Source organism: Pongo pygmaeus, chromosome 1 (assembly GCF_028885625.2).
Source record: "Pongo pygmaeus isolate AG05252 chromosome 1, NHGRI_mPonPyg2-v2.0_pri, whole genome shotgun sequence".
Classification (NCBI taxonomy): Eukaryota; Metazoa; Chordata; class Mammalia; order Primates; family Hominidae; genus Pongo; species Pongo pygmaeus.
In genome coordinates, this window is record NC_072373.2 from 175,246,500 (window position 1) to 175,273,349 (window position 26,850).

Here is a 26,850-nt window from a genome sequence, read left to right on the forward strand (position 1 = left end):
ATAATTTTAAGCTTTTAAGAATTATAGCAACTTTTAAAAAATCCAAAATTGGCTAGGCCCAGTGCTTCACACTATAATCCCAGCACTTTGGGAGGCCAAAAGCGGGAGGACATCTTGAGGCCAGGAGTTTAAGACCAGCCTGGACAACATAGTGAGACCCCTGTCTCTACAAAATTTTAAAAAAGTAAAATAAAAATAGCAAAATTGTTATATTGTAACATACTGTGACACACATCACAGTGGATGCGTAAACTTAAAAGGAAAAGTGTATTCAGAATTGTGGAAAAGGACTTATTCAGGGTTGAGGATCTCCAGATCCAGAAATCCCTGTATCCAGTCCATTCACCAGCAAGTTGCATATTTGGAATATAATACTCTAACTCTGTACAGAGATACTTCAGAAAACTGTTTTGTCTCATGCCTTCAGCTGTTAGGAGCAGTATAATAAATGGTCACATGGTTGGTCGTTTTTCTGTAAAACTGTGAGTACAAAGGTACCGTGCCTTATGTTATTCAGTTTTGTTAAGGTAAAAATGTTAAATTCTCTTGCACTTTAGAGCTATTAAAAAGGTTCTCCTCCCCGTCAATTAGGCATACTTTCTTTTATTAAATCAGAAGAGCTAGAGTTCTGTGTGCCTTTAGGCTTGTCTCAGAAAACTCAGTAGGATTTGATATAATTGGTACTACTTCCATAGCTGTGTTTCCCGGTTCGATGACCATCCCTCTCCCCAATTCCCCAGGCTTTTCTCATGAGCTGTCACACGTTTTCTTTTAGAAGTAAGGGTATGAATGATATGTGATTACATGAATAAGGTGCACAAAGGAGCTTTGTTGTCATTTCCACCTTCTTCACCTTTTACCTTCAGGCTAGCCTGGATTTTTTACTAGTATATTCAGGCAGAGAAGATAATTCAGGTTTGACCATAGTGCATGGTTATGTTTAAACCTTGTGTGCATCTTCTCCACAAGGTACTGCCTGCCTTTTCCCTATCTCTTCTAGAATGTAGGCAGAATTGTATTTTCAAAGTGAAAAATGAGCAGATGGAATGGTGCCAGAGGGATTGCTGCTTAATCCACATACATTTTTATTTTGTAGTCACTTGAAGCTTCTTAATTGGTAATCTCTGCTTTGTTTTGCTTTATTATTTAATTTTTAACTATAGGAGGAATATATAGTCAGGCAAAAAAAATTCTGCAAAAAATAGTAACTCATTGGTTTACATATAATCAGTCTTATGACTTTTGCTAATTTGAGCAAATAGTGCGGCTAATTAGTATTTTAAAAACCTGGAACCGAGGTTTTTCTCTGCAGCTATTACAGTTTGGGCTCTTCCAGCCTACTCTTTTTAAAGAGGTTCTCAGTGAGGCCAAGATGAAATTTTTGTTGCATAGTATTTTCCCTTTGAAAAATCTTACAAAAACATGAAACCACCATACCAATTTAAGTGAAATCCTTTGATTTTTCATTTCTTGTTCTGGCACTTGTTCTACACTTCCCCAAAGACCAGAAGACTGAGAATTAAGGGCATTCAATTTCTCTACTTTTTAAGGAATCTAAGAAGGTATCTAATTATAAGATTCGTACCATTGTTTTATATTTGATGTTTTATGTTTAGGAAACATAGCTACAAAGTAAACAGTTTAATGTCCTAAAACTTAGAGCTAATTTAGATTTGCTTAAACAATTAAAAAATTAAATATTATTTTGTACATACCAAAAGGAAAATGTAAGCCAAATAAACTGTTATTTCTAAGATTTTTTTTCACATTCTGAGTCCTGCCGTCATCTAGTCAACAGGTAGAAAAAAAAATTATCCTATTTCTGAGATGTTAAAAAATATTAAAAGGATATGTATGTTAGAATCCATGCAATACAGCATTCATTTCTTAGGTTCCAGAAATATTAATATGGACAGCCAGCCATCAAGATATATTAATAATGCCTTACCATTTATAAAATGCTTTCATATTTGTTATATCTTTTAATCCTCATGACATTTGTATGAAGTGGGTAGGAGTTATGCCTCTTTGGAGATAAGAGAACTGAGCCTTTGAGAACTCAGGTGAATTTGTTCAAGGCCACACAGCTAGAAAACAGTAATACTGGAATTGATCTCAGGTTTTCACCTTGCTCTGCACCATTTGACCTACCCTTGTAATTATGAAAAGTAGAGGACCAAATAAAATTTTTCTTTTAAACAAAGTGCTTTCATGCAAGAGATTTAAAATTCAAAAGCAAAACTCTATATTGACTTTGAAATAAATGGGCAAGTAGATGAACTACAGCTATGGGTCTTTTAAAAGCCAATCATCTGCATAAAAAAGTATTTTCATCATAATCTCTCAGTTATTTGAGATGGACCTGATAAACTGTAGATTTATTTTCTTTTTTCAAGTTAGACTCTAGACTGCCCTTTATGTTTTTATAGCTCCTGACATCAAGTGCTGTTCACAAGTGGGGTACTGAAATTCATGAAGGAATTTACAACATGTTGATGCTATTAATAGAACTGGTCGCAGAGAGAATAAAACAAGATCCAATTCCCATTGGTCTCCTGGGTGTGCTTACAATGGTATAGTATCTCTAAAATTAAGTACTTTATGTTTTGATTTTGTTTAAAATACTTGCTGTTCTCTGACTTGTAATTAATAATGAGCGATAATGATTTTATCATTAAGGATATTAGCTATTAGGATCCTTTGTCTTTATTTTAAAAGCAGAGCAACCATTTTGTGTTCTCAGTTTGAAAGAAGTACTTTTCTAATTTTAATGGGTTTTTCAACTTATAGAATGATTAAATGCCTTTCTCTTACCTCTCCCTGATTATTCATGTCTTAAATACTTTCATATGGAGTGTTCATGTAGATGTAGTTTGGTTTCTGGCCTTTTCCCCCAATAGGTAACGGTAGCTGCATGAAGAAGGGACCCTCATATTTTCCCCTCCTGACTTCTGCCTTCAGTGCCTCTGTTCCTCATCTCATCCCTGGTAGCCCTAGCACACTTGGGGCATTGGCATCACACTGCCTTGAGTCAGACCTCTTATCCTGTTACCTCCTCCTCTTCCTTCACAGTGAGCACTGAACAGGACAGGAGAACAGCATATTAATTCTTAGCACCTCTGCACTAGCTAAGGCGTATGCTTTCGGTGTATTCTTGAAAGATCCCATTAATGAGGGGAGTCCAAGGCTATATTTTTATCTTCTTTTCTAATGCTAATATGTGTTGCTATAGAAATAGATAATAATGTTTTTCTGTTCTCTTTGAATCTAGGCTTTCAACCCTGATAATGAATACCATTTTAAAAACAGAATGAAAGTGTCTCAAAGGAATTGGGCAGAAGTATTTGGAGAGGGAAATATGTTTGCTGTTTCACCTGTATCGACTTTCCAAAAGGTAAACATCGTTTAGTTTCATCTTTTTATAGAAAAATGTGTTGAAAAAGAAGATTTTCTGTGCTATAAAAAAGACAAGTTACATGGGAGGATTAAAACAATCTGAAAAATGACAAATATTGCATCTGGCTCATAAAATTGCCTGCTTTTTTTTCAGATAGTGCATAATTTTTCCATAGCTCTTAACTAATATCATGAAGAATTTTATAGGTTTGAAATGATGTTTAGTAAAATGAGAAATGTCTTTAGTGTCATCTATTAGATTATCAGAACCCCAGTTTAATTGGTGTTCCAGTTTCTTAGAGAGAGTTGAGAGACTATAGCATTTAAAATGATTAATTGTACCTAGAAAAAATAATCTAGTACTTAATTTCATATATAATTTTCTTTTGAACTTCATATGCATTAAAACTTGCTTTTTCAGGCCTGGAACCAGTATATTTTATATCAAAAGATTACAGTCTGCCAATAAGAGTATACTCACAAGACGTACATAATCTAAACAGTCCTTTAGTTAAAACACTGTTTGGTTTCAGAAACAGTTGAAAGAAGTTGAGTTTAATCAATAGAAAACTTGTTCATTGCTTTAGTGGAAGCAGAGGTTTAGGTCAGCAATCATTTATTTAACATTTACTACGTGTCTGGCATTATTCTAAGTCTGAGATATAAACATAAGTACACAGTCCTGTCTTTAATATAAACAGTAATAAGATGTGATTACTAGCTTGTAGTATGGTGGAGGAAATACGAAAACAAAAAAATGACAGCGTGATAAATAGTAGGGGGAATTATAATAATATGTACTGTGCATAGAATCCAGGGGAAGGGGTAGTTATTGCCACCTTGGGGAGTCAGACAGTTCCCCAGAGAGAAGGAAAAAGCTGAGCAGAAAGGACAGTGAATATGTACTTTGGAATTTAATCTCCACAACGGCTCTTTGAGTTGGGTACTATTTTTACCCCCATTTCATAGGTGAGAACTGAAACAGACAGAAGTGAAGTACTTGCCCAAGTCCACATACCTAGTTACAGGGAGAACCCATGCAGGCAGCTAGTCTATGTTCTTTAACCATATGCGGTACTGCCTCCCCAAATGCTAAACTCTTCTCTTCAGATGCGTTGTGAAGATCAAGTGACAAATATACATAGAAATACTGAACATGGTGGTTCACTCTAGTGAGCGCTCAGCAGATGTTCATTCTCTTTTTTTCACTTTACGTATGCATCCACTGAGACCCAGAAAGGTGCCGTCTTTGTGTTTCCTCTCATTACCACAAAGGAATTCTCTCTCCTCTAGATCCCCTCTTGTCTTGCCTTGTCAAGCATATTCCTCCTTCAGCTTTCTATTTTTTCTTTGGTATCCTCAATTTTTCCCTCACTATTGGAATTGTTATTCTTGTATGCAACGTGATCTAGTATTTCCCATCTTTAAATATTCTGCCTTTAATATCATATCCCTCTGTATGGTCCTCTGCTCCCCTTCCCAACCAGACCTCCTGAAGATTCCATGTCCTCCCTCTCAGTTATTCTTCCAGTGGTTATCCTAAAATGTTAACTTAGTAAACAAAATCTAAATTTCACTAGTATCTTTCTCCTCCTTGAGCAGTACATAAAGACCTTAGAATGTTGCATGTGCTCGCTCCCCTCTTAAATGATTCATTACCTCTTTATTTTACTGGTGCATTGTCTTAGTCCCCTCCTATCATTTTTTACCCAGTAAAGTTGATAGTGCATTCTATAAAGAATCCTTTAGTAGGGTTCTGTTTTTGGGTAAGTCTTGGTTTTTGATGGCCTGAACTTTACTTTATTTCCCATTCCTTGAAGTATGTATTTTCACTGGGTTCAAAAGTCTAGATGGTATTTCTTTTCTCTCAGAATATTAAAGATACCATTTCACTGTCTTGTGGCTTTGATTATTGCTGTGGAGAAGTTGGCTATTGATCTGACTGTGGTTCTTTTATTAGAAGTCTGTCTTTCCTCCATGGCTGTATTTTGAAATCTTTTCTTTCTCTTTAATGTTTGTAAATTTGATTCTAATGTGATTAACCATGGTATTCTTTTTATTTATTTTGCTTAAGATTCATTGGGCTTCTGAATCTAGGGTTAATGTCTTACATCAATTCTGGAAATTTCTCAGCCTTTATCTTTTAAAATATTCCCTCTTCCCCATTAGTCTCTCTTCTTCTGAAACTTGATTGGATACATGTTAGACTGACTCATTCTGTCCTCTGTGTCCCTTAACTCCTTTTCACATTTTCCATTTTTTTGTCTCCTTGTGTTGCAATCGTGATAACTTTTTTCCAGATCTATAGTAGTACAATTCACGGATTTTTTTTTTTATTTGTATCTACTCTGCTGTTTAACTTGTTTATTTAAGTGTTTTATTTCGGTTACTGAATTTTTCATTTATATAAATTTTGTTTTTTTGACTGTTTAATTTTGTATTGTCTCATGTTCTTAACTCATATTTTCAAGCCCTAATTTGTTTAATGCTTACTTTATATTCTGTGCCTGATATCTGCAAGTCTGATTCTGCTGGCTTTTACTCACTTGCTTTGTGTGTGTATGTAGGTGTATGGAAGTATATTTATATTTATTTGTTTGTTCATTTTTCTGTGAACTCATATTTCTTAGCATTTAATCTAGGAGGGGGCAGTTTGAGGCCTAAGTTGCACGTTCTTTCTTCCAAAAAGGATGTACTTTTTGGTAGGTGCCTGGAAGCACTACAGTTTGTGACCATTTTAGAATAAATTATCAGCTTAAGATTTTTCAGACCATAACGTCCGTGTGAATTTGAGCAGTAAAGCCATATGAGGGCAATTCTGTGGTTATGAATTCTTGGAGAATTTTTTTCTCCCTGTAGGCATCCTTATTTTCCCTTTCCACAGGTAAATCTATTTCAGTTCATCTGACACCAAGGATGTAGCCCTTTAGTTCCAGCTTTGTGTTGCATTTCCTTCTTGAGTCACCCTGTCCCACCTGGGCTTGGTGTCCTTTTTCTCCTGCAAAATGGACACTCAACGGTCACCAGGGCTCTGCAGCTGCTTGTGGGTGAAGCTGACTTCAGAGCCTTCCTGCCTGCCTCACAGGATTCCTGCTTTCTCTTTGTTTTAAGCTTCTGAGCTTTTTTTTTTTGTCAACTCAGCTATATGTTTTAAAATATTATATTTTAGTGTTTTTATCCAGTAGTGTTATTTTTAGCTGGAGAACCATTTAGGATACTTAGACAGAAGTCTACTAACTTTTCAGGACATTCCATTCTGCCTTCATCCACCATCTGCTGAAATAATTCTCGTTAAGACACCAGCACCCCTCCATGTTCCCAGGTTGGAAAGAAATGTCCCTTGACCCCCATCAACAGCACTGACCCCAGTTGCTCCCTTCTTGGAGATATTTCTTGCTTGGCTTTCAGGATACTGCAGTGCCTTGTGTTTCTGCTTGCCCCCAAGCTGTGTTTCCTCTGTTGACTCCTTCACCTCTATCCGGTTTTGTTCTTCAGCGCTTCCTTTCTTTATTCACTACACTTTCTCTAATGGATTTAAATGTCATATTTATGCCGATGGCCCTCCAGTTTATATCTCTGTGGTCCAAACCTCTTCTCTGAGTATACCAGACTTGAAGAGTCAGTTATCTCCTTTTAGTTGCCATACAGAGTTCTCAAACTTAGTGTGTCTGAAATGGAATTTCATTTTGCCTCTCCAGCCTTTATTCTCCTTTTTAGTAAATAACATCATCATCTATCTAGATGCTCAAGCCAGAAACATAGGAGTCAGCCAGGATTCATTCCTTGAATAAAGAATAACCAGACCATAAACAAGTCCTTTGATTTAATCTCTAATATGTCTCCATTTGACCTCTCTCTCCCCCTTCTGCTGCCATCCTTCTCCACACACAGCTGTGAACTATCTAGACACTGCACTGGCCTTCTGACTGGTTGTGTCTGACTATGTCTCATTCTCCCATTCATCCATTCCATTCCATTCTTCACAGAACTGCAAGAGTGACCTTAAAATATAAAACATTCTTTTGCTGAAAATGCTTCTGTTGCTTTCTTTCTAATCATGGTCTGTAAGTGTCTCCATGATCTACATTCTTTGCCTCTCTGTACAACCTCATCTCTGCCACTCCTGGCTCACCATGTCCCAGCTGGGAGAGTTTTTTAAACACAGCAGAGTCTTTTCTGCCATCCCCCATCAGGACCTTTGCCATTTTAGCCTCTCTGCCTGGACTGTTCTTTAAACGGCTACATCTGTCTCGTCCTTTAAAGATTATGTTTTCAGAGAAGTCTTTCATGACCACCACCCCAAGTAGAGGAAGGTCCTATTTTTCTTTTGAGGCCTTTTTGTTTTTGCTTTTGTGGGACTTAGCACAATTTGAATTGTCTTCTGTATATGATGCTCTGCTTGGTTTTGTTGACCCTGCTAGAATGAGCTTCATAAAAGCAGGTGCAACATCTCTTCGTAGTCACTGTTCTGTGTCTAGTCCCTAGAACAGTGAATGCTCAAAAAGAAAAGAAAAAGAGGAGAAAATAGAGTTTGCTTAAGAGCATTAATTAATGATCTAACTGGGACTAAAAATTTTAATCTCTGCTGATTTACTACTTCTTATGTTAATAATTAAGTTTTAATTTCTAAAATAAAACTTTTTTGGAGAATTTAACTCAGGTTATCCTGTATGTTGGAGAGCTTAAACAACTGATCTCAGCTATCCAAAAATGCATAGATGCTCCACATTGTGGCAGTTCCATCAAAATGCAGACTTATAGACTCCCAAAATCATATGCAGTAATATTAAAGACATGTTAGGAAGCATTTGGGAAAAAACTTTGAAAATAGTTTCCAAACTTTTATAATTTTTCTCCTAACTTTTCATTTAGAATAAAAGAAATGTAAGGGTTAATGGGGAAGCTTTTATATTGCCATCTCAATTTTGTTTTTCTTTTCTCATAGGAGCCTCATGGATGGGTTGTGGATTTGGTAAATAAGGTATATGACTTGTTAATATTGTCATGTAGTATATTTTCAATTTTCTAATGAGACATCTTAGAGTTTGGTATATTAAGCAAATGGCAGCTGCAGAGAATAATTAAAAAATGCTTTAAGAAGTGGATTTCGTATTTTCTCCCTTTTTTTGTATGTACAATACTAGCAGGTAAACATCAGCTTTTGGGCTTAGTACTATCTGCAGTATGCCACAGGAGCATTAGAAGGATCAATGCAAGGATTCTCTCAAGACCAATGTTACAGAGCACAACGATAAAGTAGAATTTTAGCTTTAGTTCCTTGCTTAAATTATTAATATATAATATTTTAAAATTAATATGTGTAGTACAATAGGATGACTGCAGTCAATAATAACTTAATTGTATATTTTTAAATAACTTAAATAATGTAATTAGATTGTTTGTAACTCAAAGGATAAATGCTTGAGGGGATGGATACCCCATTCTCCATGATGTGCTTATTTCACATTGTATGCCTGTATCAAAACATCTCATGTGCCCCATAAACATATACACCTACTATGTACCAATAGAAATTTTTCAAAATAAAAAAATTAAAGAGAAAAATAAATTAAATTAATGTGTGCCCTTTTTCTTCTCAGTTTGGAGAATTAGGTGGATTTGCAGCAATCCAAGCCAAGCTCCATTCAGAAGATATAGAACTTGGGGTAAGTTAAACTACTGTATATGCTCACTGTGGAAATTCATTTCACTTGAGTTGGTGTACAGCCAGAGGATACGGTCTGGACATGCCAAGTTAAATGTTAAAGGTTCATCTTTAGAGGAGCAGATTCCACGGTCCTGATAACCGAAGAAATGTTTACTCCTAATTATAACCAAATTGCTATGTAGAGTTTTTTCCTCACTATTTTTTGTTTACCTATGGTATTTTTCTCTTAATTTGTAATGGTTACATGAAATTATCTTACTGTTTAAAGTTGGTTGCTATATGTGGCAAGTATATATATGCATAACAATTTTATGGCTCAGTTAAATGATTATATAAAATCAGAATTTACTTCATAAACTCAGGCACAAATAAAAATATTAACAAAGTTGTTTAGTAAGCTTTTTGGTGTTACAAAAACTTCTAGATAACAAATGGCTATAACATGGGAGCTTAGAAACATCAGGTGCAGTGTTCATATCAACTTCATTTTCTCAAAACATAACCTCATAGTTAGGGGAATAACTAATCTTTAATTTTTCAGACACTGTTGACCTGTTTGTTGCTGAGAGCACTTTATTCTTTTCCCTAATTAATCATTCAGTTAAAAACTATTACGTACTTGGCATGAATAAGACACTGCGCTATCTGCTGTAATTTGATCAGTACAGAAAATAATGCACCCAGGTGTTACAGATTGTGCTTACAGTTGCAGTTATTTCTGTGAAACCGTGACTAATCAATTCCTATTGGTCCCTCTCTGGGTGAAGGAAATAGCAATGCTCAAGGAGAGAGACTGATGGTGTAGTAATAGATTGACTCTTTCTTGCCACCCAGTGTTTATCCTAAAAATCAGATGTCTGCCAGATCACAGACACTGATGCAGAAGCCTCCTCTTCCTTCCCTGGAAGTTAATTAGGTTGTTGAACTGTCCTTGTGATCCCCATTCAATAGATCAAGTATGTTGGAAATGACTTCATTGACTTGGAAGATAATATATAACAATTTAAGAAGCAAAACCAAAGAAAAACCTCTTTAGATCCAGGGTTTAAAAAAAAATACAGAGCACTCCCAAATTTCTATCCTACTTGGATGAAAACTGGCTCAGGATAGATAGATGGGAATCTGGGCATAGCCCTCATTATTATCAAATGTGCTAAAGTTAAAGAGTCTTGCAAGATTTTTCCATAAGGTCAGACCATTTTTCAGAACAATTGTGTTATCTGCTGCAGTTGACACAGAATTATATTGTTTAGGTTGTATTGAGGGGATAGTAACACTCAGGCATTGGAGAGATTCCAAAGGTGTGGACTTTTGTAGGAGACAGGTATAATTAAAATTCACACGTGCTGGATTTCTGACCAGTTAAGGTGGCTGTGTCCCAGAATAAATTTAGGCCATATTATTAAGTCTGAGTACAACTTTGGAATTTAAAAATACTAGGAAAAAATATCACTCACAAGCCCACCAGTTAAAAACACCTATACAAAACAAGAAATGAAAGTTGTTGCTCATCCTTCTTCCTGATCCCCACACACATACCTAGGTAACAGTTACCAGTTTAACACATGCCTTTCTGGCTTTTCCCTGAATTTATATAAATCTATGCATGTTCTTTCTCTCTTTCTCTTTTTCTCCTAAACCTAAATTATCAAGCTATACCTGGTTGTATATTTTCATTTAACATAATATCATGGTCATCTTTCCAGGCTAGTACTATCAGTGTTTTTAATGACTGCAAGTGGTATATTTCTGCAAATGGTATACCATGATGCAGACACTTATTAATGGGCATTGGATTATTTCTATGTTTTTGCTATTATAGAGAGCGTTCCTTATAAATATGTCTTTATGTATGTGCAACTATTTCTGAAAGATCAATTCCTAGAGAGTGAGATTTCTGAGTTAAAGATTACAGTCATTCCTTGGTATACTGAGGGATTGGTTCCAGGATTTTGGGTATACCAGAATCTGTCTATACTCAAATCCTGTAGTCAGCCCTGCAGAACTCATGTATATGAAAAGTCAACCTTCATATATGCAGATTTTGCATCCCAGGAATATTGTATTTTCAGTCCTCATTTTGTTCAAAAAATCTGCATGTAAGTGAACCCATGCAGTTCAAGCTTGTTTGTTCAAGGGTCAACTGTGTATTTGTTTTAAAATTATAATTGACAGTGCTAAATGTCTTTCTAAAAAGCTTTTGCCCGTCTGTACTCCCACAAACCCGTTTCATAATAGTCTCATTAGTGCTAAATATTTTCAATCTTTAATTTTCCAATATGATGGACAAAAAATGGTATTTTATTATTTAATATGTAATACTCTGATTTCTTGTGAACTTGAGCATTTTGTCATATGATTATTGGTTATTTGTATTTCTTCTGTGAATTGACCTAGTTTATTTAGGTCTCTTTGGGTGACGTGTTTGGAATTATTTTTATATTAAGCTTATCAATGCTGTATCTATTTTGCATATTTGTAAATCTTTTCTCCTAGTATTTTGCTTCTTTTCATTTTTATTGATGGTATCTTTTGCTATATAGAAGTTTCAGACTTTTATGTAGTCAAATTTTTCCTTGATGGCTTAAAAGTTTTCTAACTTGCTTAGATAATGTTCTCCCACCTCAAGTTTATAAAAATATATTTTTTCTTTTTATACTTTCATATTTTTGTTTTTTTAACTTAGTCCTTTAATTCATTTAGAATTTATTTTTGTATATTTGAAAAGATAGGGATTTAATTTTATTTTCTTCCAAATAGGTAGCCAATTGTTGTTAGATCCTCTATTGAATAATCTCTCTTTTCCTTATTATTTGTATTTGCTGGCTTAATAATATCAAAGGCCCATGTGCCAATGGGTTTGTTTCGGGACCTCTGTTCCAGTCATTTATTAATTCATTCATTCTTTGGTTCATTTCTGTACTGTTGCAACCTTGTGTTCATTACTGGTAGTGTCACTTCTGCCCAGTATCATTCTTTTCTAAAAAAATTTTTTATTGTTCCCATATTTTTAATGTTCTGGGTGTAGTCAACCTGTCAGGTTCTCCTGTAGAAAATTCTTCTGAGATCATGTTTGGAATTGCATTAAATTTATAGGTCAATGCAGAGAGAATTGATGTTTTTACAATAATGGTCTTTTCCGTTTAGAAACATGGTGTCTCCCCATTTATGCGGGCTTCTTTAATGTATTTTAGTAAGGTTTTATAATTTTCTTCAAGTAAGCCTTCAGTGTTTTTTGTTTAAGGAATATTTCATGCCTCAGCTATTCTCTCCTTTTTTAAAAAAATGTTTAGTGTTCTACAATGTAACTTTAAAATCATTTTATCTAATTCTCCAAAGATGTTTTATTGACATATTCTGATTTAAATTACATTAAATTTCTATAATAATTTAAGTGGGTTGACATCTTTATATCAATTCTTTCTATCCAGGAGTTTAGTTTCTCTAGTCTTTTATTCATGACTTGATCAAATCACTATTTAAACTTTTCTGTGATATATGAAAAGGGATTTGTTTAATTTTGACAGGAAAAAAATCTTCTCAAATGTATTTCTAATCTTCACTGTCTTTTTCCAGGCTGTCTCAGCACTGATTCAGCCCTTAGGAGTGTGTGCAGAGTACCTCAGTTCCTCCGTGGTACAGGTAGGATTAAACCATTTCACATTACTTCATATGATTGAAGACATGCAAACAGTAATAACTTCTTTTTATCAGGTTATTCAGAGTGGTCTTTAATCCAGAGTACTCCTTTTTTCACATTAGCTGTCCTTTTAATAAAAATGCCATCAGATAATAAAAATTGTTGAATAAGTTGAAGTATAGGAGACTTAACATTTGAGAAGGCCATTTACCTTTTCAGTTTATCATTTTATATAATTTTTATTTATTTTTCATTTTCTTATCTATAAAGTAGGCAGCATATCCTTATTTGCTTCACAGGATTATTTAAGGATTTAATGCCGTTATGTTTTGAATCAGATTAGTATTTATGTATTAAATCGGCTAGGCTCACTTACTGGCTCAGTCGCTCACTTCTGAATATCACCTTAACAGCACATCTTGTCTGATTTCCTACCTCTGTAGGATTGTAAGTCAGCAGGTCACAGAACAGTCAAAGCTGTGAGTGTTCAGTTTTCTAATGCTAAAAGCCTATTCTGCTATCCTGTTTCCTTCATTTCAATTAACAAGTTTTACCGAGCAAAATGTCACGTTGAAATACTTCTATTTATTTATTTTTATAAATAAGTCTACGGACCTTATAACTTTTATAGAGCTTTAAAAAAATCACCGTAAATGGTTTTGAAAGCATAGTGTCCTTCTGGAGCAGTGTTTTTAAATGCAGTGTTCTTTCCAACATCACATTTACTTAGGGCCACTTTAATAAGGGAGATAGGATTTTTTTTTAGTAGGTTCTGGAAATTTCTGTTATTTCTTGTTTCTTTTCTTTTTTTTTTTTTTTTTTTTTTTTTTCCAGACAGAGTCTCGCTCTGTTGCCCAGGCTGGAGTGCAGTGGCGTGATCTCGGCTCAATGCAACCTCCGCCTCCCGGGTTCAAGCGATTCTCCTGCCTCAACCTCTGGAGTAGCTGGGACTACATGCACGTGCCACCATGCCCACCTAATTTTTGTATTTTTAGTAGAGACGGGGTTTCACCATGCTGGCCAGGCTGGTCTCAAACTCCTGACCTCGTGATCCACCCACCTTGGCCTCCCAGAGTGCTGGGATTATAGGCATGAGCCACCGTACCTAGCCAATTTCTGTTATTTCTAAATGTTAAATGCTTTCTTTAGATGTCAAGGTAATCCTGCAAGAGTTTTAGGTGAAATAAGATGGCTGTTTACATATTTCTCCATTCTGTATATTAAAACTTTTAGAAACAGCTTATGTTCCTTCAGTTTAAGCATATAAATATAATCATTAATTTCATAGTTGAAACACTAAGACATAAAAGAGGCCAAGTGATTGGACTTTTTAATATTTTAATAATAAACATTAATAATTTAATAATCAGGGTCAGGATTGGGTTTTAAATGCATGCTCTTTGTTCATGCCTTGCTATGTGGAAGAGAATTTAGCATAAATACCCCAGCTGCTAACTAACATTAAGGTCTTTAGAAATTCCAGATTTTATATATGTAAACAGAGTGTACCTTAAAAAGAACAAGAAGTGTATGAATTCCCAACCAAGCACATCTGACTTCATCTGTATTTTAATTATATAAAACCATCCAAAATTAAATTCATTCAGCAATAAACTCATATAATACATGTTACTTACATAACAGTTGTCTCTACTACTTGCTACTTGTATGACTTCAGAAGACTCTTATTTAACTTGTGTGCCTCAATTTCCTAATCTGTAGAATGGCCATAATAGTAATAGCTGTCTCAAGAGTTGCAGTAAGGATTAAACAGCATGTGCTGAAAAGAACACTATGACTCTCTTAACCGTAACAGCTCTCTCTCCTTCCTATACAATTGACATTAAGTGTAAAAGAAGAAATTCTATCTGGATAACTGCCTGATGTCATTTTAGCACATTGCTAATGTATTTTTGGCTTTGACAGCCAAATACTGTTTATCTTTCTTCATCAGCTAAGTTTTAAATATTTTCTTACCCAGCTGGAAGTGGTAATTTAGATGTATTAATAGCTAATACTTTACCATTCTCACATACTCTTCAGAGTTAGTTTTCTGGTTGTGTTACCATTCTGGAGCAGTGTATTGTATGAATTTCATCTACAGGCCTCATTCACATCAGTAAGCAAAAGTCGTTCATATGATGGCATAATTTCCATGGTCTGTGTTTATATTCATTTTTAAAAATCAAACACAAAATACATATAAAAACAATTCATGCTGTGTTTTAAAAGTTAGACTGTGTGTCTTGAGTCACTTTTCAAAATTACCTTTATAAGATAGTAATGACAGAAAATGTACTCATATTATAGTAAAGAAGCTGAGGCACCTAAGATTAAGCAGAGTCAGTTAAGGGTTTATTTGGTAGTATTAACTAGTTAGTAGCTGCTCTGATGTGAAAATTTTTATCTTTTCATTGCACCTTCTTTGTGAATTGTAGATGAAGAAGTATTCTCTCTCTGCTTTTGGGACAGCTTCAGGAGTTCTTAATAACTGTAGCATTTTATTTCTACAGCCCATGCTAGACCCAGTCATTCTTACTACAATCCAGGATGTACGGAGCGTAGAAGAGAAAGACCTCAAAGACAAGGTAAATGCTCTCTCCAACTAGATAGGCCCTAGTGCCAGTTAGTTCACAGAAGCAGAGCCAGGACTTAGCAGGGTTCACACACCATGCTCTTTGAATTCTGGTCACATGCATTCACATCAAATTAACTTTACATTTCCTAATTAAAAAGTGCTGTTTCTGAAGCACCATTGGTGGTTGTTACCTCAGTCGATAGAGTTAATGCAGTGTTCTCAGTAAGTGATACCATTCAGAATTTTACTAACATGATTTTGATGGTATCACAGTTGGCATAGAGGAAGCTTTAAAATAATACAGTGTTAAAACTTACCCAGAGTTGTTTAAAGCAATTTTACCATTTAAATTTAACGTGACTTATTTTGCCTACCCTAAATTTTTCACAGGACCATTCCCTTTCCTTTACTGCTCACCCATGTGCTAAGTTTTGTTTCTAAGCAAAATGAAGTTAATTGGCCTTGTAAAATTATCAGATACTGCCAGACGATTGTTACCCTATATTCTTGTGTGTGTTATAAGAATTGGGATCAAAATGATTTTACGGTTCCTTTTTTTGTTTTTTGTTTTTATTCAATAAAAGAGATTGGTTAGCATCCCTGAGCTCTTGTCTGCCATTAAGTTACTTTGCATGCGCTTCCAACCGGATCTGGTGACAATTGTGGATGACCTTCGACTAGATATTCTGTTGCGCATGCTGAAATCACCACATTTCAGTGCTAAGATGAATTCTCTCAAAGAAGTAAGTTTTTCATTTGTTTCTACAAGACTTAATGCACAGATACTAAGTTCTGCCAAAATGTATGCTTATTAATATAAAAATTTTGGGAAATATGAATAATTTATTGCAATCATATAAAAGATAATGATTCTGTGTAAAATGTTGTATATAATTGTTAGTAAAGACATCTTCTGTGTTAACTTTCAAAATTTACATCTGAAATATTTAAAATATTTAGTGTTTCTGTGAAATTTCCTAGACTATAATCCCTTAGAATATGCAGTTTGAGATTTACTTTTGCTCTAAGGGTACAGTTCATTTTGTTTTATTTCAGGTGTAAGTTTACTTAAACCAAATCTTCTAACTGGGGTTGGGACAAAAACAAAATGACTGCAGCAGTGTTGGTCAAAGCACAATGATGGAAATAATTTTCCGTAGCTTTCTGAATTTGTTATCATATCCACAGAAACAGCACAGTTGGTTTTGGTGTGTGACACATGGAGCCAATGCAGTTCAGTTATAATTCAGTTATTTTTCCTTCAGTTTTCTATTGTTAGGAATCTTGACTACCAGTGAAAGAAACTCATCTTGAACCATTTTAGACCAAAAAAGGAGTTCATTGAAAAGAGGCTGGGTTATTTTACATGAATGAAGGGTTTACTAGCCAGACAAGAAAGGATGGGCACATGTGGGCAACAGAGCAACTAGAATTTGCAAGCTGACCACTGTCAGGACTCTGTGCAAGTCTCATCCCTGCTTTTCTTAGTATGTTGGCCTGACTACTAAGTAATGCCATTTGGCATTTTTCATGTGGTAGAGATCAAGACAATGAGTAGATCCAGTGTTTCACATCCTGCAGTTCCCATCACCAGAGAGGGACTGACTCACTCTTTCTGCATATGAAGTGTCTTCCTGACACTTCTGTATACTTTCCACATATAAAATTTGGAGGGAGTGCCTGTTTGAGGTTTGGGTTAGATGTTCATCCCTGAGCCAGTTAGCAGTGGTCCAGGGAATGAGAGCTGTAAGAATGACTCCATGTTCTTTTTTTTTTTTTTTTTTTTTTGAGATGGAGTCTCGCTCTGTCACTCAGGCTGGAGTGCAGTGGCACAATCTTGGACCACTGCAACCTCCGCCTCCTAGGTTCAAGCAATTCTCCTGCCTTAGCCTCCTGAGTAGCTGGGATTACAGGTGCCCACCACTACGCCCAGCTAATCTTTTGTATTTTTAGTAGAGACAGGGTTTCTCCATGTTGGCCAGGCTGGTCTCAAACTCCTGACCTAAAGTGATCCACCCACCTTGGCCTCCCAGTGTGCTGGGATTACAGGCATGAGCCACCGTGCCTGGCCATCCATGTTCTTTTTAAAGGGACATCACAAATGGTGGTCTGTTAACTTCTTATAACTGGCCTTTGATATATTTTGGCTAGTTATTGAAGCACATTGTAACATTGTAAAAATTATATATATATATATATGAATATTTGATAATGTATATTAGACTCAGTCACAATAATCTTATCTTTTTAGGTAACCAAACTAATAGAAGATAGCACTTTATCCAAATCTGTGAAGAATGCTATAGATACAGACAGATTATTAGATTGGCTAGTTGAGAACTCAGTTCTGTCAATCGCACTGGAAGGTAAGTTGCTTTCAAAAAATAAAAATTACCTAACATAATTTAAATAATATATCTTTGTATTAAAAAGTATACAAAATTGTTGCTTTGACTGTATTAGCCTTTAAATGATCTTATAGTAAGTTATTGTTTTGAATGAGTAGAATTGTATTTAGAGAGTCAGTGTTCACTATATCTGACTTTCTCTCTCGTGTTTCTTCAATTAGGCAACATAGACCAAGCACAATACTGTGACCGTATAAAGGGAATTATTGAACTCTTGGGTAGTAAATTGTCGTTAGATGAGCTCACTAAAATTTGGAAGATACAGGTAGGTTGAGCAGAATTATTTTTGCCTTTGCCTAATGTTTTTGGACTACAGGAGAGCGAAAAGGGTGATGAGAGAGCAGGAAAACGGAAACTTTATCTTGCTTTAAACAGAGCAGCTGTACCTAACCCACTTTACAGTTTCAGGTTTTTATTAAGATTGTATGTGTAAATCCACTCACCACAAGAAGTTTCAAACTGCTGATCTAGTCTGGTCTTCTAATTTTTTAAATTAAAAAATGAGAAGGTTATATAGCAGTTAGTGGCAGAGCTAGGAATAGGTGTGTGTCTTTGTTTATCAATCTAGTGTTCTTTTCATTATATTATTAATTTTCATTAATAATTTTTTTCCCATTTAGTCCCTATTAAATAAAGATGATTGATGAGTTTGTAGATCTCATCTTACTAGGACTGTCAAGAGGTGTGACAGAATCCAACATAGTCTTCAATTTTTTTTTCTTCACTTTCGTCATAGTCCATTTTACTGGTTTTCCTAACTTTCCTGGCATTGCTCCTTGAGTCCCCTTTACTAACTTATTCTCTTCTACCTTGACTTTATTTGGTTTTTTCAAGCCTTAATTCTTAGCCCCTTTCTCACTGTATTGGCTTTCATAAGTCAATTGCAGGCACTCCTGTGGCTTTGACTACATTTGTATGCTGTTGACTCTATGAATTAAATCTCTAATTCACATCTCTTCTTGGAGCTCCAATGCAATATATCTAAATAAGTAACACACATTCCCATGCGTAGTGCGTTGGCATCTCAAATTCATTGTATCCAAACATGGTCATTCTCCAATCTATTTCATTAATGGTATTATTCTTCATCTAGTTGGTAAAAACCTGGAGCACTCTTTGACTGTACCAACTTAGTCACTGTATCAGTCAGAATCTAGTCAGGAAGTAGAAACTATGCTAGGTATATCAAGCAAAGGGAGTTGATTACAGGGGATTGTTTACAAAAGTCTTCCTAAGTAAGGTAGAGGAGCAAAAAAGAGAATGTTGGAGAAGCAAAAAGAAAGAAGGGGTATTAAGTTCAAGGAAATGATGCTGCTCTTGGAGGTGCTTTTACTTTAAGTACTGGAACTGTCAAAGAGGTGCTACCGCCACCAAGGTTTCCGGAGTCCCTTGCAGCCACAGCCAGCATCTGCATCCACTCTGAGCCTAAGCCAGACATACTTCATCCTTCATCCTGCCACTCATCTCCCAGCGCTTCCTCTCATTGGCAGAACGTAACAGGAAGTTGGCTGGCAGAGGAGCTTGGGAAATGTAGTTGGCAGGCTCCCAGCCCAGCATTACAGAGCAGACTATAAAAAGTCAGGTGCAGGAGTAAAAGAAAACAGTCCTGGGTCCCAAGATATTACTTCCCATGTCTTGACCTTGGTGGAATACACTCATGTAATTTTGTTTTGCAAGTATAAATTTTGAATCCACATAAGGTTGAAGATTTAGGTTGAAGATTAGAGACCATGATTTATATATTGTATATCCCTACTACATTCAATGAATGATTCTATGTGCATAGTATATATTGAGAAAATTCTTAAGGAATTGAATCTAAAAATGTCCTCTTTTCATTTCATGTCTCACATGATGAACAGTGAGGCATGACAGTGACATAATTGAGGTTATAAACCTTAAGGTTGACAATAGGGTCTATAGCTCTGCAGCAAAGACTTACTGCCAATGGGCTAAATAAACATTAATTGAAATCACAAAGTATCTATGAGTAAAATAAAAAATGAGGCAGGTAATAACGCTCAATTGGAACCTTCAGGATCATTTATCAAATGCCAAAAGTGGGTACATTTGTTTTATAATTCAATCTGTTTAAATCTTTTAGCGGTTGAAAATATTTTGTTCTCTTCTTGAAGTGAAATATGTCACATTGAGAACTTGATTCTCGTGGGTTTTTTTTTTTTTCATTGTCGGTTTAAAGAATTAATGCTTCTAGGAATTTAAATAAGGCCAGCTGATAACGATTAATAATGGTTGCTTCATATAGTCTTGCCAATATTATGCAAGTGGATGCTGATTAGACTAGAGTTAATTTATCTTTGTTATATTTTTGCTTGTGCTTCTGTAAGTTGCCAGGGGGAAGACTTAGGTTGTTCCGAGTTCCAAGACTTAACTTTTTTCCAATGTTTCCTTTTCCAGTCAGGACAATCATCTACCGTGATTGAGAACATTCATACTATTATTGCTGCAGCGGCTGTGAAATTTAATTCAGATCAGCTTAATCATTTGTTTGTTCTCATTCAGAAGGTACGTGTTCAGTCAGACTTGCTTACTTTTAAATTTTCTTAAAATCAGCTCTTTTGAGGTCCTGAATACCCCTCCTCCCCACCAATTAGCAGTATTTAAATGTACTTTTCTTACGTTATTAATGTTTTTAGCTCAAGTTTAAAATTTTTGCATATTTTGCCAGTTTGATCGTGAAGCAATTCCTGTGTCTTTTCCATTCTACAGAGCTGGGAGACTGAGAGTGATAGAGTAAGACAGAAGCTTTTGAGCCTGATTGGACGAATAGGCCGGGAAGCTCGCTTTGAGACCACTTCTGGAAAGGCAGGAGAATCAAATGGATTTTTCTAGCTACAAATGCTCAAAGCAGCTATTTGCGTATTGGCTGGCTGATAATATGTAATATTATTGTAGGTTTTAGACGTACTCTGGGAACTGGCTCACCTTCCAACCCTGCCCAGTAGCCTTATTCAGCAGGCCTTGGAGGAGCACCTGACAATCCTTAGTGATGCATATGCAGTGAAAGAAGCAATCAAGAGGAGCTACATCATCAAGTGCATAGAAGATATTAAGAGGGTTGGTTTCAGCTTTTATCTGATTTTGTTGTTAGAACAACAGTATTCCCTGAGTAATTAGAGCCAAATAATTTTCCTCCCCTATTATGTAAATTAAACTAAATGCCGTATCTGGAAGCTCTTACCTTAAAGTCCAAGATTGGGAAATTATAGGTATTGCTTTTACCAAGTCACTTATATTTCTCTTAAAATGAATTTTCAGCCTGGAGAATGGTCAGGTTTGGAAAAAAACAAGAAGGATGGATTCAAGGTAAGAATTTGCAGATGGAACCAACTAAAAGGTATACTAGTTTAATAATTTCCTTTAATAAACTACATCACAATTTTAAAATAATAGTATGTTTTAGTGTTTCTTAATGTTCATATTAAACTTGATATCTAAAAATTTGTTTATGACCTATGCTTTATTATTTAAAGCTTGGGAGTTACTCTTAACGGGAAAAAAATCTAGGGTCACATTCAAAGTAATTTTATTATATAATTTTCATAAAATTAGAAGATTTTCAACTTAGTTTTTCTTTTTAAAATTAAATCTAAAGTATGCACAGTTTTAATAACTACAGTGGACTCCAAATAAATATTGTGCTTGTTTTTCTCCCATAAAGGAGAAATGGAGGAGCATTCATAGTATGAGAGAGAGAGAGAGGAAGGAGGTTCAGTCATCGATTGCACATAGTAGTGTTTCAGGTTCTTCATTTAGACATGTTCCTAAAGTAATTCTATAGGCAAAGTCATTCAGTGAGTATCTGTTGCTGGGGCTTCATTTTAGAAGGTAGGGTTGGATAGGGACTTGTATAAGAGGGACTGGGACTGTGGGTTACTGTGAACTTCTGGACTGTCCTTGGAGGTGGTGGTTAGCAGATTGAGCGGTAATGATTGCAGCTCTCCTGTTGTTCCAGTCCTTAAGCCTCAGTCCTCTCCTCTGAGAGGGTTGATCACAGCAGCCAGCTCAGTGGACTGTGCTTCTGTTGTTGCAGCAGCCCTAATTGGAGCAGCATTGTCCTCTCACCTAGACCCTCAGGGTGCCCAGACCAAACTTAAAGCTTAGCACCGGAAAGGCTTCCACTTTCTGATTTTTATTTTATTATTAACATAAGAAAAGTTTTGGTAGAATAACTAGTGGCTTAATAATTTCATTAGTAAAACATATTCCTTGGCTTTTGTTAAGTATTTCTTTAAAGGATCTTGGATACCGCCAACTAATTTTCATTGGTATATTAAGAGACTCTTAGCTCAGTGGGCTTTTATTTCTTATGTTGTGTTTGATCACAAAGTTTAGTTGGGGGCATTGAAGAACTTTGTGTTTTATATTTCTGACACTGAAATGTGACCAAGTGAATTTTCTACATGTAACCCAGCTTTAGAGATTTTAAAAGGTATTCGCAAGCTGGAGCTGGTAATTCTCAGGTTATGAGGAATTTTTCTTTTAACTCAACAACATTGCTTTCTTTTCACTCAGATACAATTTGAATTTTTCCAGTTTCCTTAGCTCAGTGATTCAGATAACTTAGCAACCTCTCCTTATGATTAAAATTCATCCAGAGTTATTGAAGATGTTTAGAACCTTCAATAGTAAGAGGAAAAGGGTATCCATAGAAAAATGGTCTTTTCTTCTCAGCAACAGACACGTTTCTTTGTATATAAAAGGTCAAAGCTGAATGGATTTTTCCCTCCCTCCAGGGAAGTGGCGTTTGAAACCAGAATATCCCTCCTGACCATTATTCCTTCCTTGTTACAGCTAAGCATTACTTAGCTTTTCTAGTCAGTTGCATCACTGCATCTTTATTGCTTCTCCTTGCAGTCATTTCATTTATGTCTGTTGTTTTATAACAAAACTCAAAAAGTAAAAGGAGAATTTTTGGAGTTATTTTGTGAGACTTGAAAGGAATATTCTTTATTTTTTATTTCCCCACTGCTCCCAGTAAAGAAATTCTGGTGTACCATTATTTCATTCTAAACAATAATATCTTGCCTTTTATATAGCACTTTTCAGTTTACTAAGTGCTTTCATGGACTTTTACAAAGTACACATTGCTGAAGGGGGGCAGTGGGAAGATCAAAGCCCCCTGGATATGGCTCCAGGCAGGGGGGTGAATTATTTACTTCCACTAAAGGTGTTTTTCTATGCTATGCCCTTTCCTGCCAGGCAGCAAGGTGGGCTGACTGGGGATTATGTCTCCCTGCCAGGCTACACAGAAACTAAGCAAAGGGTAAGACAAGATCACCCACTTCTTACTCCCCTCCCACCCTCAGCTACCTCTGTTCCCCCAACTGATTCCCCTTCCCTCTGCTTTTGATACTCTTAAAATTCCCAAGTTCCACTGTTGTGTTCAGAAATTCTGACCTTGATTTCCTAACTTGATTTCTGTAGATTCTGCAGGGTACCCTCGGCTCCCTTGGTCCTCTTTCCTTTGCTGCTTCTATACCTTCCACTGTCTACCCCAATCCTTCCCTCTTATTTCACTTCTTTTTTTCTTCAATTAAAAAGTTTAAATGTACTCATCCAAAAAAAAATTACTAAACCAAAAAAAAACCTCATTTTTCCTCAGTTAGTTGTATCTGCATATTCCTTAAGTTGTTTATCTTCAGGCCACCTACCATAGCGCCTGACAGGCTTTTAGCAAATGTTGGTTTCCTTCCTCTTACTTCCTCCCCTTCACCCTATGAGGACACCAAAAGCCTTACGTAGACATAGCTGAGTCGCCTCTACTTACCAAAACACATAACAGAAAATAAAAGTAGCAAGATGTCCTCAGTACAGATACTTTCACATGATGTGGTTAGTACAGGAGGAAATAACTTTTAGAAATTGTCCTCCCAAACAAAAATTTTTGCTGTGGTCCTAGATAAAAGGATAGGTCTGGAAAAACAAGACAGATGAGGAAGTAGGGATGTTCAACTTTGAGAAGAGAGAACTCAAGAAAATGTGAAAGTTTTCTTTAAATACTTAGAGCATTGTTATAGAGAAGTTTCATTCAACTTACTTTTTATGTCTCCTGAGAAGTTATGCAGAAGCATGTTTCTGTATCAATGAACTTTTATGTGAGAACAGTCTGAAAACAGAATTCAGTCCCTTCTGAGGTAGTGAGTTCCTCATCAATGGAAATACTAAGTCAGTCATTGTATAAAAAATGAATAAAGAGAATTTAGGCATAGGTTTGCAGGCTAAACCAACTGACCTCTAAGGCTTCATCTAATGTTGAGTCCAATTTAGACATCCCATCAGCTCCTACTTAGGAAATCTCCACTCCGTGACATTATCAGATATCGTCATTGTAATTGGAGAAGAGTAATTTAAATTTTTCTTATAACTTGTCACCATGTCATAGATAAGATGAAATAAATAACATCTTTCCTGTTTGCTAAACTTTAAGAAGGCTATATCAGAAATAATTCTTAAATTTTAGTTTTATAGACTTTTTCTTTGAATTTTATTGTGTAACAAGTTACCTTCAAATGATAATTTTCAATATTAAATAAAAATATTGTTACCATAATTGACTTAATTGGCCATCATGATACTTTTTAATATATTTGCTTATTGCTGAAGAGTTCATATTTATGTCCCAATTTTGTAATCCTTTTGGGAAGGTATCTGTTTGGATATAAACCTTAACAGTTTTTATTACTGTCATTTTGCAACTTTTATAGTGTAGCCAGAAATAGTCTAGCTAGTCTCACAAGTAGTTGACCTTTAATATATACCTTATTTCTGTGATTCTAAGATGCCAGTGATTGCAGCCTGCATCTCAGATTTAATAAACTTGAAAAGAAGAGAAAAAGAAACTGTCCGTTTTGCAGTTATGGAACATTGGTTTAGATTCTTAATGAGAGGTTGAGCCTAAGCCTTTTTTTGAACAATTATGAACAACTTCATGGGAGCACACTGCTTTGCATTGTATATAGTAATGCTTTGGACCTCTCTGAAATCTTTAAGATTGGCTGTATAATTTTGAGGCGTGTTGATGAATATGGAGTTTTGTGTGCTTGTTCTCTTTTGTAAAACTCAAGCTGCTTTTTTTCGTGATTGAGTTATGTACACTACAAGTTAAACACCTTCTCTTGAAATAAGGTGCAGCTTAGGACAGACAGAGAGACATTTAGTGCTGAGTGGTACAGCCCTTCACAGGGTATGAGTCTGTCATGCCAACTTCTGGCTTTGGAAAATGCTTTAGTGTGAGACCACTGACTGTTTTCTTTTATTTTAATTGTGTTGATGGACACAACTGGTTAGTTAGTGCTGCATTATAGTGTAATCTTTTTGATAACATTTAAGTAACAAATTAGTGATCCAAATTTAAGTGAGAAAGCCATTCTTGTTTGGTACTACCTATACCAGGTAACAACTAAAATGACAGGTAGATGAACAAATACCTTTTGTGTACAGCTAAGTTTGCACATACTCAGGTAAGCACAGCTATATAAAAACTTACTCCTGTGCCTAGTGGCTAGTGCGTTTCTTTTGACATAATTTTCTAAAGTGTCAATTTCAGAAATGTTAAAATATATGAAATCTTTGTCTTAGAATCTAGGAAATACAGTATTTGCTGATTGAGGATTGGCTGATCTCTATGAGGCAAAGAAAAAAGTATTGTGTGACAATAACTTGCTCACATTTACATATTCAATAGTGAGATGTTTCTCTACAAAGACAACAAAAGTGTATTTCCCCTCCACAAGGGTCTTCATCTTACACTAGGGCTCAATAGAACAAGGAGGCTTTAAAACAAAAAATTCAGCCTCTGAAGAATGCTGAGGACTTAAGTTTTTACTCAGCTTTTTGGTTAGAGATTTAATAGTCATGTTTAAACTGAAATTCTTACCAAATTTTGAAACTTCATAGTTTGAAAGATGCTATTTATTAAAAAGTAGTTCTCTTTATAAAGAGTATTACACAAACAGTAGACTTTTTAGATCTGTACTATGACGATCTGGATTGTCATATACCAGTTTCAGAAATAATATATTTGAAAGTGTTTTGAAAAATGTACAGTATAAGTGTAAAATGTCTGTAATAATTAATAAAAATAGAATTACCTCTTATGAAAGTGTTTTAACTAGGAAATACAGATTATGAATATTCTCTTTAATATTTAGACCACTATCAGTGTCTTGATCATATCATTGGTATCCTAGTCATATAATCATAGAAAGCTATATTCTTACTCCATTTTACTTACCATGCAGTTCAGTATTATCCAAGTTAAGCTTTGGCCATCAATTTATTTTGTGTCAACATGACTTAGCAGCCTGTGCTACTTAATCTATCCTCTGAAGTTGCTAATTCCTTGTTGTCTGTTTTTTGCTGATGTACCCCTGTACATTTACTGTCACTTCACATCCACTCCTGTTTGCAGTTCTTGGCTTTAGGAGATTGCATGCAGAATAAGAAGTTGAAGACTGAATTATGAGTGCATGGAGATAAGCTCTAAATGGTCAATATAAAGAGTAAAATAATAAAATGTGTAACAATAAACCTGATTGACTTGGAAATTTTTTATAGCTAATAAATGAATCTGCTGTTTATTTCTAAATTTAATTAATGTAACTTCTTTTTAACTCTAGTCATCTCAGCTTAATAATCCTCAGTTTGTATGGGTGGTACCAGCTTTGCGTCAGCTCCATGAAATTACTCGCTCATTCATAAAACAAACCTACCAAAAGCAAGACAAGGTAAGGGTATAGCTATTTTTTATTATTATACAGTTACTTGCATAACTTTTACAATAACAAAACATGGCTAAAATTGCTGAGTTTATAGTCACTGTTTTTATGTTTATTGATGTAATTCACTTATATCATTTAATAATCTTGAGTTTAAGCATCATTCTGCTTTCATTTCTGCGGAGCTTTTTTTTTTTTTAAATCTCCTTAACTCATTTTCTTTTTATTTGCTTAATTTTGAAATAGTTAAGCCAGTTTTTAAAGTTAGAATGGCATTTTAAAAATTGGTTTGAAAAGATTAAAAAGCTTGTTGCTTGTTTTGTATCACAAAAAGATTAGTTTGCTTAAAGTACTAGAGTTTCCTCAATGTATAGACTTGGGAAGGATGATCCAGAAAAGTATACAGAAGTGAAATAGTT

At 35.2% G+C, this 26,850-nt stretch overlaps 1 protein-coding gene across 6 annotated transcripts in view; it reads left to right on the forward strand.

Moving 5' to 3' along the window:
• Positions 1–26,850, forward strand: part of USP24 (ubiquitin specific peptidase 24) — a 147,414-nt gene that overhangs the window by 40,000 nt on the left and 80,564 nt on the right. For 4 of the 6 annotated variants that reach the window (XM_063655252.1, XM_063655254.1, XM_063655262.1 and 1 more), the window contains 15 exons: positions 2,430–2,573; positions 3,272–3,394; positions 8,342–8,377; positions 8,997–9,062; positions 12,641–12,706; positions 15,218–15,292; positions 15,867–16,025; positions 17,534–17,648; positions 17,852–17,955; positions 20,109–20,216; positions 20,421–20,516; positions 20,607–20,768; positions 20,970–21,017; positions 22,918–22,977; positions 26,333–26,440. In XM_063655252.1, coding sequence (XP_063511322.1) covers positions 2,430–2,573; positions 3,272–3,394; positions 8,342–8,377; positions 8,997–9,062; positions 12,641–12,706; positions 15,218–15,292; positions 15,867–16,025; positions 17,534–17,648; positions 17,852–17,955; positions 20,109–20,216; positions 20,421–20,516; positions 20,607–20,768; positions 20,970–21,017; positions 22,918–22,977; positions 26,333–26,440 — 1,470 coding nt within the window. The remainder of the gene's footprint in view (positions 1–2,429; positions 2,574–3,271; positions 3,395–8,341; positions 8,378–8,996; positions 9,063–12,640; positions 12,707–15,217; positions 15,293–15,866; positions 16,026–17,533; positions 17,649–17,851; positions 17,956–20,108; positions 20,217–20,420; positions 20,517–20,606; positions 20,769–20,969; positions 21,018–22,917; positions 22,978–26,332; positions 26,441–26,850) is intronic. The other 2 variants (XM_054485951.2, XM_054485968.2) reach the window with 1 other exon arrangement.